The 12,581-nt window shown below is 53.1% G+C and overlaps 1 protein-coding gene across 1 annotated transcript; it reads left to right on the top strand.

The window, feature by feature from the left end:
* Nucleotides 1–49: 49 nt before the first annotated feature.
* Nucleotides 50–5,809, top strand: SRXN1 (sulfiredoxin 1). The gene is made up of 2 exons (XM_034641011.1): nt 50–291; nt 3,567–5,809. The coding sequence occupies exons 1-2, from the start codon at nt 76–78 to the stop codon at nt 3,768–3,770; spliced, it is 420 nt and encodes a 139-aa protein (XP_034496902.1). The 5' UTR covers nt 50–75; the 3' UTR covers nt 3,771–5,809.
* Nucleotides 5,810–12,581: the final 6,772 nt, after the last annotated feature.

Here is a 12,581-nt window from a genome sequence, read left to right as displayed (position 1 = left end):
GTGGTACGGCCCGGCCGGGGTTAAAGCTCGGCGGGCGGTGAGGCGGCGGCGGCGGCGGCGGGCGGCGGTGGAGCCATGGGGATGCGTGCGGGAGGAGCACTGGGCAGGGCCGGGGCTGGGGTCGGCCGGGGGGCGCCTGGGGGACCCGGGCCGAGCGGCGGCGCGCAGGGTGGCAGCATCCACTCGGGCTGCATCGCCGCGGTGCACAACGTGCCGCTGAGCGTCCTCATCCGGCCACTGCCGTCCGTGCTGGACCCGGCCAAGGTGCAGAGCCTCGTGGACACGATCCGGGTGAGGCCCGGGGAGGCGGGCCGGAGGGAGGGCTCCGTAGGTGGGGGGGGGGGGCCNGGGGGGTCACACTGGACGCGAGACGGGACCGGTTCCGGGCGCTTCGCCGGAGCCGAGCGTTTGCTGTGTGACCTTGAGCAAGGGGCTGGGCCTCTCTGGGCCTCTGTTTCCTCGCTTGAGCAAGCAGGAGACTGGAGGAGATAATTAAAATAACGATCGCGAACTCTGTTTATAAAGATAGAACTTGCAGTGCCCAGGAGCTGTTTCAAGTGCCTAAGCTTCATGCCAACCCTGTGAGGTAGCTGCTATTACTGTACCTCTTTTACAGATGAGGAAACTGAGGCACAGGAGGACCTTTTTTTTTTTTTTTTTTTTTTTTTTTTTTTTTTATTTCTCNTGCCTAATGACTTGTCCAAGGTCAGGCACTTTGAAAGTGGCGCAGACTGGCTCCAGGGCCCAGCGGCTTGGCCACCACACTCTGGAGTTAAGCCATGCTGTCATTTCTGGCTGTCACAGTCAGTGGCAGTGGGACTGGACATGTCATGTCTGCCAGGAGGCCCTTGGTTGAACTGGATCTGGGAGAGGACAGGGGTCAGCCCCATCAGTGAGGGAGGGTGTTGATGAATGGGGAAGTGATCCTGGCAGGAACTTACTGAGGGGAAGGGAACATGTGTGTCAGGTTAGGCCTGCATGGCATCGTGTCACCTTTTCCCATTGGACCCTTGGAAGGTGACCCTGTGAGAATCCAAGGCCCCACCAGACCCCTCTACAGCTCCCCAGTACGGCATTCAACCTTAGAGTTTGTACCACTGTACCTTTTACCAGGAACTGCCTCCCCAGATAGCCACAAGTCCTGCTCCCTCTCTTGGTTCAGGCCTCTGCCCCCTCTCTGCCCTTGCTAACACTGCCCTGGCCTCTCAAGATTTCCCCCTTAACCCGAGGTATTTCTCCGTAAAGCACTTCTGTCCACCTGACTTACATTATACATTTGTTTGTGTTCTGTTGTCTGCCCCACCTCAGGACAACTGCACACGAGCAGGGACTTTGGTCATATCCTGGCTGTTTGCTCAACACTAGCATGGTGCCCGGCTGTGGAGGATCTAGCCATGTATGCGCTCTCCCACCCCTGGGCCTTTGCACAGGCTTCTTCTCCCCCTGCCAAGAACTCTTCCATCTCTTCTTTACTGTTTCTAACTCCTTCTTGGTCTTACTGTCCCAGTGTCAGTGTCTTCCCTGACGCCCCCTACTGGGTTAGTGGCCTCCTGTGGGCCCCTGGACACCTGCATGTTCACCAGCATAGCTCTGATCCCACTGGGTTTTAATGGCCTGTTTAGACACCTGTCTTCCATGCTAGAACCATATGCTCCGTGAGGGCAAGAACCAAGCCTGTCTTTGCTTACCATCTGTATTCATTTCCTACGGCAGCTGTAACAAATTACCAGGAACTAGTGCCTTAAAACAATACAAATGTATTATTTCACAGTTCCATAGTTCAGAAGTCCAAAATGGGTCTCAGTGGGCTAAAATCAAGGTGTCAGCAGGGCCGCATTCCTTCTGGAGGCTCTTGGGGAGAATCCCTTTCCTTGCCTTTCCCAGCTTCTAGAGGGCCACCCACATTCTTTGGCTCGTGGCTTCTTTCCCCCATCTTCAAAGCCAGCAACATCAGACCTCCTCCTTTGCCTTTTCTACTTTCAAGGATGCCAGCGATTACATTCAACCCATCTGGATAACCCAGAATAATCTCTCCATCTCAGGATCCTTAACTTCATTCCATCTGCAAAGTCCCCTTTGCCTTCACAGGCTCCAGAGATTAGGACGTGGACATTGTTAGGGGTCGTGACCCCACCCACCCACCATCGTGCCCCCAGTGCCCAGCACAAGGCCTGTCCAGCATCCTGCCCCTCATTCGTGTCCCACTGCCAGACAGGCTGTGCTCGGCACCTCACGTGCGTCAGCTCTGTGACTCTTCACCTGTAGCCCCATAGAGCGTCCATTCCTATTTTACAGATGAGGAACGGTGCTCAGAGAGCTGAGGCCATTTGCTGCAGGTCCCCCAGCAGCTCGGTGGGGGGGGGGCTGAAATTCAGATTCAGGTTTTTGGGGTTCCAGAGCCCCCGCGTGTCACTGCTGGGCCTTACTGCTTACTAATCATTTCTGGAATAAATGGATAAATGAATCCATCAAATAAGCATAATAAAAGAGAACCCGTGGGCCAGTGGCTGGAGGCCTTCTAGGCAGCTCACACCTAATGTGGTCTCCCCACTATGCTCTATCCCCCTACCCCACCCTGCCTCAGGCTTTCCCTACTTAGAGGACCACCCACTCTGCAGCTGGCTACTCAGGCCCCTAACAGGAAGTCAACCTAGATTCTCTTCTTTCCCTTCTCCTCACGTTCAGCCCTTCTGCCAGTCTCCTCAGAGCTGCCCCCATGTCGCAAACCTGTCTGCCTCTCCCGGTCCCACCCGCGTTCTCATCCAGACCAGCATCTTCTGCTGGATACCTGCTAAGGCCTCACCTCGGTTTCCCCTTTGTCCACTCCACCAAGCCTGCTGTCTCATGACCGCTTTCTAGAAGGGTCATCAAATCATCAACAGCTCTATGAGGTGGGTCTCTTGTCTTCATCCCTAGTTGATAGACGGGACAGCTGAGGCACAGAGATCAACTGTCCAAGATCACAGTTACGTAGCAGAGTGGAGATTTGAACCTAGGTAGTGAGGCTCTGACTCTGAACCACTCTACCTGTCTCTCTTCCCAAGCCGACTCCTCTGTGTTCAGTCTCTGCTCCTTTGTCACCTCAGAGAGGCCTCGTGGACGCCCATCCCTGGCCTGTAACCTGTGTTATTGTCCTCATAGCACAGATCACTCCAGCTCTCACTTTTGCATCCCATCCGGCCCACCGGACCGGAGTCTCGTGAAGGCAGGGGTTGTGCCTGGCCCAGGCTGGCTGTGCTTGATCCCCAGAGCCCAGAACAGGGCCAAACAGACAGTGTATGTGGTGTAATGAACGGATACGTGTTGAGCAGCCTGGTCTCTAGAGGGAAAAGCCCTGATTTATAGCATCTGCTCATTTCCCTGGTGTAGATCACCGTGGCTGATTTTCAAGCTACCAAGTCGATGACAACCGGCTCACAAAATTCCTGAATCTTTAACAGTTGTCTCTCACGGGCCAACGTGAGCCAGCGTGAGTTCCCTGGGGAGCTCAGCGCAGGTTAGCCGTCTGCGCCGCCGGCTGCCAAGGCCTTGTGCCGTGCTCACTGACGCTGTGCCCTCTTCTCCAGGAGGATCCAGACAGCGTCCCCCCTATTGACGTCCTCTGGATCAAAGGGGCCCAGGGTGGTGACTACTTCTATTCCTTTGGGGGCTGCCACCGCTATGCAGCGTACCAGCAGCTGCAGCGAGAGACCATCCCTGCCAAGCTTGTCCAGTCCACCCTGTCGGACCTCAGGGTGTACCTGGGCGCCTCCACGCCAGACTTACAATAGCAGCCTCGGTGCCTCCCAACACTCCCAAGAGCCCAGAAGACACGCCTGGCCTCCAGGGGGCTGGGCCGTGCAGAAAGCGATCAGGGGCGCATTCTCTGTGCCTAGGGGGAGGTCTGACTCTGAGCACCTGTTCCACTAGCTGCAAGACCGTGGACTCCTTACTGAACAATGGGGGAGCCCCAGATCCCACTGCTGCGGACACGGGGTCATGTCTTTGCTCTTGAGAGAATGAAATGGAAAAGGAGATGGATTTGGAGAGCCACCTCTTCCTGGCTCCAGATTCCCAAGGACAAGTCTCTTTCTACGTTTTTGTCTGTGTATTTCCCATTATGTGGAACACATTCACCTGCAAGTAAAGGAGAGCCTGGGTTGCAGTGGCTTAAACAACGAGAAGTCTGTCCACTTAGCGTGAATTCTGGAGACAGGTGGTATTGGTGCAGCCCCCCCGCGAAGGTAGGGCTCGCATCTCTGATTCCTTTTGGCCTTTCCCTCATTGCTTGTAACTTCATGGTCAAAGATGACTACCATACCTCCAGGAATCGTGGCTGTGTTCAAGGAAGAAAGGTGTGGGGGAGGAGGAAGGGCCAAGCCAGCTGTCGACTTCTATCTTGAAGTCAGACCTTTTTCAGACACCTGTTTCCTGTTCTATCCCCCTGCATATTTCTACTTAGGGCTCTTTGGCCCAAACCAGCTACCATTGCCACCCCCAGCTGCTTAGAAAACTAATATGGCAGGGAACACAATTGTCATAATTAGTAGGCCATTCATATCACATCTCCTGGGACTGGCACACTGCTTCCTGAAATAAAACCGGAATCCCATTACCAGGAGAGAAATCAGGAATTGTGTATCAGTTAGTCTTTGCTGTGTAACGGATGGTCCCCCAACTTGACAGCTGAAAGCACGTCATTCATTTGCCTATAGTTCCTCAGGTTTGCAATTTGGTCTGGGCACATGGGGACAGTTCTGCTGGTCTTGCCCCATGTCACTCCAAAGGGTACATGCAGTCACTAGTCACTATTACCTCGCAGAGGGCTGGATGGTCTAAGATGGCCCTACTCACTTGTCTGGCATTCGGCAGGCCAACGGCTGGGTGACTTGGTCCTCGTCCATACGGTCTCTCCAGCAGGGTAGCTCAGGCTTACTGACATGGCTTCAGAGTGTCATGAGAGTGAAAGTAGAAGCCGCAAGACTTCTTGAGTCGTAGGCCCAGAATTGGCACAACATCCCTTCTGCAAAGTTCTTTTGGTCAGAGCAACTCATATGGCTGGCCTGGGTTCAAGGGGTGGCAAAACAGACTACACCTCTTCCCGGGAGAAACCACAAAGAATTGGTGGCATTTTTCATCAACCACAAATGGTTGCATTTAGGCAAATAACTCTTTCTTTTTTGCACCAGGCCTTGATCTGACTGAGCTGAAGTCACTAAGACATTGTCCTGGCCCTGAAATGTAGGGGAGGAGGTGATGGGGCGGGAGGATCTCTCCCAGCGCTGGGCCTGCTCTGCTAGGGACATCTTTCATGGTCTGCATGATGGGATGGGGGTAGGCCAGATGGGACATTCCAAAGGGGCTTCTGAAAACAAGAGTCCTGGGTGAAGGGAAGAGGGACAGGAAGAGTGCAGAGTGAGGCAGGCCTTGCTGTCACTGTTCTGCTAAGGGAACTTGGTCCCTGGGTGTTTTCAAGCCTCAGTTTCCCCAGCTCAGTAACCAAGACAGCAGCTTTCCCACCCATTCTCTCTGTCCCAGAGAAAGATGACTGAGGTGACCAATCTAAATGTAAAATGAATGTGGTCCTAAATGCAGTGTAATATCCTAGAACCAAAAAAAGGACATTGGTGGAAAAACGGGATCTGAATAAGGTCTGGGTTTTACTTAATAATAACATACCAGTGTCAGTCTCTTAGTTTTGACAAATGTACATGTAAAATGTAAGGTGATGGTGGGATAGGCTGGGTGCAGCATATAGGGGAGCTCTTTGCTCTCTTTGCAACTTTTCTGTAAGTCAAAAATCATTCCCAAATAAAAGCTTATTTAATAAAAATGAGGGGGTGTAATTGCTCTGCTCTGCCGGTTTAGGTTCTCAGACGGGTTTGCTAAAACACAGATTGCTGGGCCCTACCCCCGGAGTTTCTGACTTAGCAGGTCTGGAGTGGGGCCTGCAGATTTGCTCTTCTAACAAGTTCCTGGTGCTGCTGCTGCTGTTCAGGGACCACAAGCTGAGACCACCAATCCAGACTGAGACAATGATTTTCGAATATGGTGACACCCCCTCCATCCACATTGGGCTGAGTCCCAGGAGCCCATGTTATGGGATTAGCTTGTGCATCAATTCATCGTAGAGCATTGGACAAGCCCCTCCCTGGAGGTTTATTCCAAGCTGTCAAATGGACCGTCTACCCCTGAGATTTGTACCAAGGGTCAGTAAGCTGAGGGCAGGTTTTGTAAACTGCCATCATGATATGCCACTGGTTCATGTGAGTCATCACCTCCTCCTGACCCCACTGGTCTCGGGTACCAGAATGCCCTTAATGAAAAAGCTTTTCCTTCTTGCAGGTAAAACCCAAGCAGGTAGCGCTAGGGGCCCTGTGTCTAGACACTGGGAGGCCAGCGTGGAGCAGGCTTGAAGTGGGAGGGACTGGTCATTCTTTTTTTTTTTTTTCATTTAAATTCAATTCGCCAACATAGAGTACATCATTAGTTTCAGATGCAGAGTTCAGTTATTCGTCAGTTGCACACAGCACCCAGTGCTCATCACATCAAGTGCCCTTAATGCCCATCACCCAATTACCCCATTCTCCCACCCACCTCCCCTCTGGCAACCCTGTTTGTTTCCTAGAGTTCAGAGTCTCTCATGGTTTGTCTCCCTTTCTGATTTCTTCCCACGGAAGAGGAGCAGGGTTTTGAAACCGGCTGGGTGATCTCTGTGGAGGCCGAGGGCTGCATTTTTCTCTTGCGCCAGCAGGTGGCGCTGCATTCTGGCCTGCCAGAGCAGGGCGGGGCCTCTAGCCGGCGGAGCAAGTTCTGTAGGAAGAGTGTGGAGGGAGGGGCCTGGCTGGGAGGGAGGTGCGTCAGGTGCCCGGAGAAGCCAGCGGCTTCAGGCTGGGGAGTTTCAGCTTCTATTTACACTGTACACTCCTGCTCTGTGGTCTTACACACATCATGGCCTCTCCTCTAGTCTACAGTGGGGAGTGCTAAGCCAGATGTCTCAAGCTCAGCGAAGGTGGTGCCTCTTGGAAGAAACTTCTGGATACTTTAGGCTGAGCCACGTACCTCTTCTGGGCTCCACAGTCTCAGTGTGTGTTCCCTCCCCAGACAAACCACTGCCCCCCCAGGAACTTGGGGCCAGTGAAAGTGTGTAGGGACCCCTGAGGGCCCTCGCTGCCCTGGAACCCACCCCCAGTCACCACAGAAGATTTAAAATGGTTTTTATTTTCACAAGTTAGATGTGCATAATTCACCTTTTAAACATTAAGATGTTAAAATTCTAAACAATTAAAATAGGAGAGGCAAGCTGAACCCCACTGTGAGTCCTAGTCCTGGTGGTCCCTTTGCCCTCCCCACTTTTGGGACAGTCGCCTTCATGACTTTGGCACATACCCTTCCTGACCTTTGTAGTAATGTAGTGTGTAAAGTATAAGTAAAGCAGGCTTTTCCTTTTTACATTATTTTGCAGATTGCATCTCTCCCCCGGCACTGTGCCATTCACCCCGTTATTTGCCACTCACCCCCTTAATTGTCTTTGCTCTTCTCCCAGAGTCACCCTCGTTCTGGTCACTTCCTCAGAGGGGCCTCCCCTGACCATTCTGTAAAACAGTCCCCGTCCCCCATCATTCTGCCACTTTACTCAGCTTTACTTTCTTTGTGGCATTTATCACACTCTCTGAAATTATCTTCTGTGTCTGTTTCTGTCTGTCTCACCAGCTAGAAAACATCCTCCAGGCAAGACTGGATCTGTCTTATCGCTGTGGGCCCACCGCCCAAAACATAGTAAGTGGTCAATAAGTATTGGTTGGATGAATAAGTTCCACGTAGGTCTGGCTCATTCTTTTAATTGCTATGCGGCATTCCAGGGTCTGAATACCACCATCTCCTAGTCATTCTCCTGTTCATGGACGTTTGAGCTTTCCAGTGTTGCTGTTATGAACAACCTCCGATGTCACTCTCTGTGTTCCCTCAACTGTATCCCTGGGAGGGGGACTGCTTGGCTGACCCATAGCTCAGCCTCTGACTTCTGAGGTCTGAGCAGATTGCTCTGCAGGGTGGCTGTTCCAAGTGCCTTTTCCTCTAGCAGAGTCTGGAGGGGCTGCTTTCCTTCCCTGCACTCCTACCAGCACTTTTTTTTTTTTTTAAGATTTTATATTTATTCGACAGAGATAGAGACAGCCAGCGAGAGTGGGAACACAAGCAGGGGGAGTGGGAGAGGAAGAAGCAGGCTCATAGCAGAAGAGCCCTGATGTGGGGCTCAATCCCATAACGCCGGGATCACGCCCTGAGCTGAAGGCAGACGCTTAACCACTGTGCCACCCAGGTGCCCCACTCCTACCAGCACTTCTTAACCTTTTTTGGGTTATGAACACGATTGAGAATCCAAAGAAAGCCACAAGCCCTTTCTCCAGAAACACACACAAATATTTTGGGCCATTTCTGGGGTTCCCTGGACTTGATGGCCTCATCCCCTGGGGGACCCTGTATGGAATGTTTAGAAGACTCATGATCTGATTGTATGGATGGGAACACTGAGGCACACACAGATGGGGGTGTGAATGAACGAATAGATGGGATGTAGTTTTGTGGGGGTAGAGAAAAGTGTTCAGACCTGATCAGCCTCAGTCAGAAAAACACTTACTGGGGGGAGAGGGGGGAATGGGCTCTAAGCTCCACCTGTCAGCCCTGGCCAAAGGCAGGCTCAGTCTGGTCTCCAGAGTCAAAGTGGGAACCAGGCAGAGGCCCTGACTGCCCTGGGCCAGAAGAGGCTGCAAGGCCTTCGTCCCTGCCGCCTCTACGCGCGCGTTTGCTGCCCTGCCGGCTCTGCCCCTGCACGGATCCTGACTCCAACGTTCCCACAGAGCGGGAAGGTAGGGAGAGCTCATCACAGAAGGACCATCATCAGAATCACGCCTTCTACACTTGACACCGTAGTCCCGACAGGTGGACAGGCCAGACATTCCCTTCCCTGTGGGACAGATGGGTAAACTGAGGCCGAAGCGGCGCGGCGATCGCCCCCCCCCCGCCCGTTAACCGCCCGGCACACACGGACCCCCGCCGGCCATCCGCCCGGCCCTCCCTCGCGGCCCCTTCCCCGGGCCTGACCCCCGGCGCTGCCTGACAGATGACCTCAGCTGCCGCCAATCCATTGGTTCCAGCTCCCGGGGGGGCGCGCAGAACAAAGCGCGCTTTGTGGCGGGGCCGTCCCCTCGCCCGGCGCGTCCGCCGCCGGGACCCCCTCCGGAACTCCGAGCGACGCCCCCCGGCCGACAGCCGTGTAATGTCTTCCAGGCCGCGCGGCTCCTTCCAGAGCCCGATGGCCGCGCTCGCCTCCCCCGGGGGACTCCCCGGGCCGCCCAGGGGCCCCGCTTGGCCCCCCAGGCGGCGGGATTGGGGGCACCCCCAACGGTAGGTCATGCTGGCCGTCAACCTGTGCGTGCAAGGGGAGCCGGGGGCAGGAGGGGGGCAGGAGGGCTCGGCTCCCGTGGCCCTGGCTGTGGCTGCAGGGCAGGTGCGGCCACCTGATAGCCTTCTGCTCTAACCCCTGGAGCGACCATATGGGGTGGAAAAGGCTATTAAAGGTGGTGGTGTCCTTGTTGCCATGACTATTACTGTCATTGTTTCGCGGTTGTGAGGGGGGTGGTCGCTTTAGATTCACACAGACCTGGGTTTGAACCTTGACTTTGCCACTTGCTGGCTGTGGATAGGCTCACCTTAGCAGTCAGCATTTTCTGAGCACCTACTGTGTGCTAGACACCACTAAGTGCTTTAAAGGCTTTCTTTAATTCATTTAATCCTCCAGCGACCTTAGGAGGGAAGAGGTATTACCCTCCTTTTACAGAGGAGGGAACCGTGGCCCCAGCTGTCCTGGAGACAGATGCACTGCCCTGAGCCTCAGTCTTCTTGTCTGTACAATAGACTCGCAGGGGTCGTCCACTCTCATCACTTACCTCCTGCCAGATGAGGACACAGGGGCTGGGAGCAGGGTGACCAGGAACATCCAGCATGTTCCACCCCTAAGGCCCTCTGTCTTTTGAGGATTTTCCATGGATGGTACACCTGATGTGGCCGTGGCTCCCCACAGGCTTGTAGGGGAGGGAGAAGTAGGACGAGGGTCTGCCCGCAGCTGGACACCTTTCCCAAGAGGCAAGTTTCACTGTCCTGTTCTGCCCTTGAGGGGTGAGGGGGTCATGGCAGAAAGAGAAGGAAACCATGTCCAGAGAGGGAACCAAGGGGCCACAGAGAAAGCTAGGCAGGACTGGGGCTCACTGCGCCCCCTTCACACACTTCCCTGGACTTGCACCCTCGGACACACACACCAGGCACTGTTCCAGGTGCTGGGGTCATCAGAGAAGAAAACAGATGGAAATCCCTGTTGTCTTGAGGTCCATTCAGGGGAGATGGGCAAGAAACACACACAAAACATGTATGAAGTATAAAATGCAGTATCTAGTAGTGATAAGTGCTATGAGAGAAGAGCAGAGGAAAGAGAAAGAATGAGATGGAAAATACTGACTGTTACGGTGGTTGGCCTCTCTGAGGTGGGGGCATTGACCTGAACAGAGAGGAAAGAAGCCCTGCAGATGTCAGGGAAGCAGATTCCAAGCAGAAGGGACAGCACGTGCAAAGGCCCTGAGGTAGGAACCTGCTTGGAGCATCTAAGAAACAGTAAGAAGGTCACTGTGGCAGGGGGTTGCGGGGGCAGCCTGGCTGGGACAAAGGCTGGGGCTGGACAGGTGAGGAGGTCAGCTTGGGAAGGGTGTCATAGGTGGTGAAGACTTCGGTTTTTCCCTCCAAGTGGTCTGGGAGCCATGTGAGGCTCTGAGCAGAGGGGAGACCTGGGCTGGCTCTGGCTGCTGAGCAGAGCAGAGATGGGAAGGGGTTGGAAGGGGAGTCTGCTGCTGTCACCAGGGCTGAGGTGGTGGTTGGTAGACTGGACCAGGGTGCAGAGGAGGGATCAGAATCCAGATGTAATAGGAAGACAAAGTCCCAGAATTTTTCAGTGGATAGAACTGGATTTGAGGGATGAGAGAGGAAGGACCTCAGGAACCCCCCAAATTTGGGAGTCCACCAGCCCTTTCCAGAATCTTTACTGCAGACCAGAATGCAGACAGAATTTCTAGGGTGACTCCCGTTCTTCCGCTGGTGCCCCGGTGGACTTGGCCAAGCACAGAACACACAGTAGGTCCTGCGGTTCCCCAAGAGCACAGTGAGGAGGGGAGGTTAGAAAAACATCTGTCAAAACCCATCAAGAGCCTCCTCCACAGTATGGGCCACTTGGGACAGGAGGGCTTCATCCCACCATCAGGGACCATTGTTTTTGAATCATTAAGTCTATTTGGTTTTGTTATACTTAAAAAAAATTTTTTTTAAAGATTTTATTTATTTATTTGACAGAGATAGAGACAGAGCGAGAGAGGGAACACAAGCAGGGGGAGTGGGAGAGGAAGAAGCAGGCTCATAGCGGAGGAGCCTGATGTGGGGCTTGATCCCACAATGCCGGGATCACGCCCTGAGCCGAAGGCAGACGCTTAACCGTTGTGCCACCCAGGCGCCCCTAAAAAAATTTTTTTTAAAGAAAACTTGAGATAGCCAGACTAAATGGAAAATTGGTAGCACATGACATAAAGAAATGTGGCTGTCCATATAAACGATGTAAACACAACACCCTTACCGACTCCTCCAGATCTAGGGGCGGCTGCTCTCTCTTTGTAGCAAGTGTCTGAAAGACCCACCCCCACCGACCCAGGGCGCTCTTCTTTCTGGAGTCAGAAGTGAAGGAGAATGAGAAAGGATTCAACATCTTGCTTTCTGTATCCTCACCTGTTTCTGGTTTTATTTTATTTTATTTTTTATTTTTTAAAGATTTTATTTATTTATTTGACAGAGATAGAGACAGCCAGTGAGAGAGGGAACACAAGCAGGGGGAGCAGGAAAGGAAGAAGCAGGCTGCCAGCGGAGGAGCCTGATGTGGGGCTCGATCCCAGAACTCCGGGATCATGCCCTGAGCCAAAGGCAGACACTTAAGAACTGCGCTACCCAGGCGCCCCACCTGTTTCTGGTTTTATTAAACAAACAGAAAGCACTTATGATATTATTTAAATGATTCCCCAATATGAAGCCAATTAACACTTAAAACAACCCCATAATGTTACCCCAATTTGCAAATAAAGAAACTGAGGCCCCTTGCCCACAGTCACACAGCACAAATGAGGCAGAGCCAAGACTCAAACACTCCTCCCACTGTGGAGGCCATTCATTTGACTACCAGGGTTTGTCTCTCTCTCTCTCTCTCTTTTTTTTTTAAGATTTTATTTATTTATTCGACAGAGATAGAGACAGCCAGCAAGAGAGGGAACACAAGCAGGGGGAGTGGGAGAGGAAGAAGCAGGCTCCTAGCAGAAGAGCCTGATGTGGGGCTCGATCCCAGAACGCCGGGATCACGCCCTGAGCCGAAGGCAGACGCTCAACTGCTGTGCCACCCAGGTGCCCCCACGGGTTTGTCTCTTGAAAGCATTTTGTTATCACTTTGGAAGCGAGGAACTACTGGAACTAGAAAAGCCCTCAGTTAATTTTAACTCAGTAAAAGTGTCTACTAAAATGTA

The sequence above is a fragment of the Ailuropoda melanoleuca genome, chromosome 13 (genome assembly GCF_002007445.2).
Source record: "Ailuropoda melanoleuca isolate Jingjing chromosome 13, ASM200744v2, whole genome shotgun sequence".
In the NCBI taxonomy this organism is placed as follows: Eukaryota; Metazoa; Chordata; class Mammalia; order Carnivora; family Ursidae; genus Ailuropoda; species Ailuropoda melanoleuca.
Note: the sequence above shows the minus strand (reverse complement) of the source record. Positions and strands in the feature narration are given on the sequence as shown.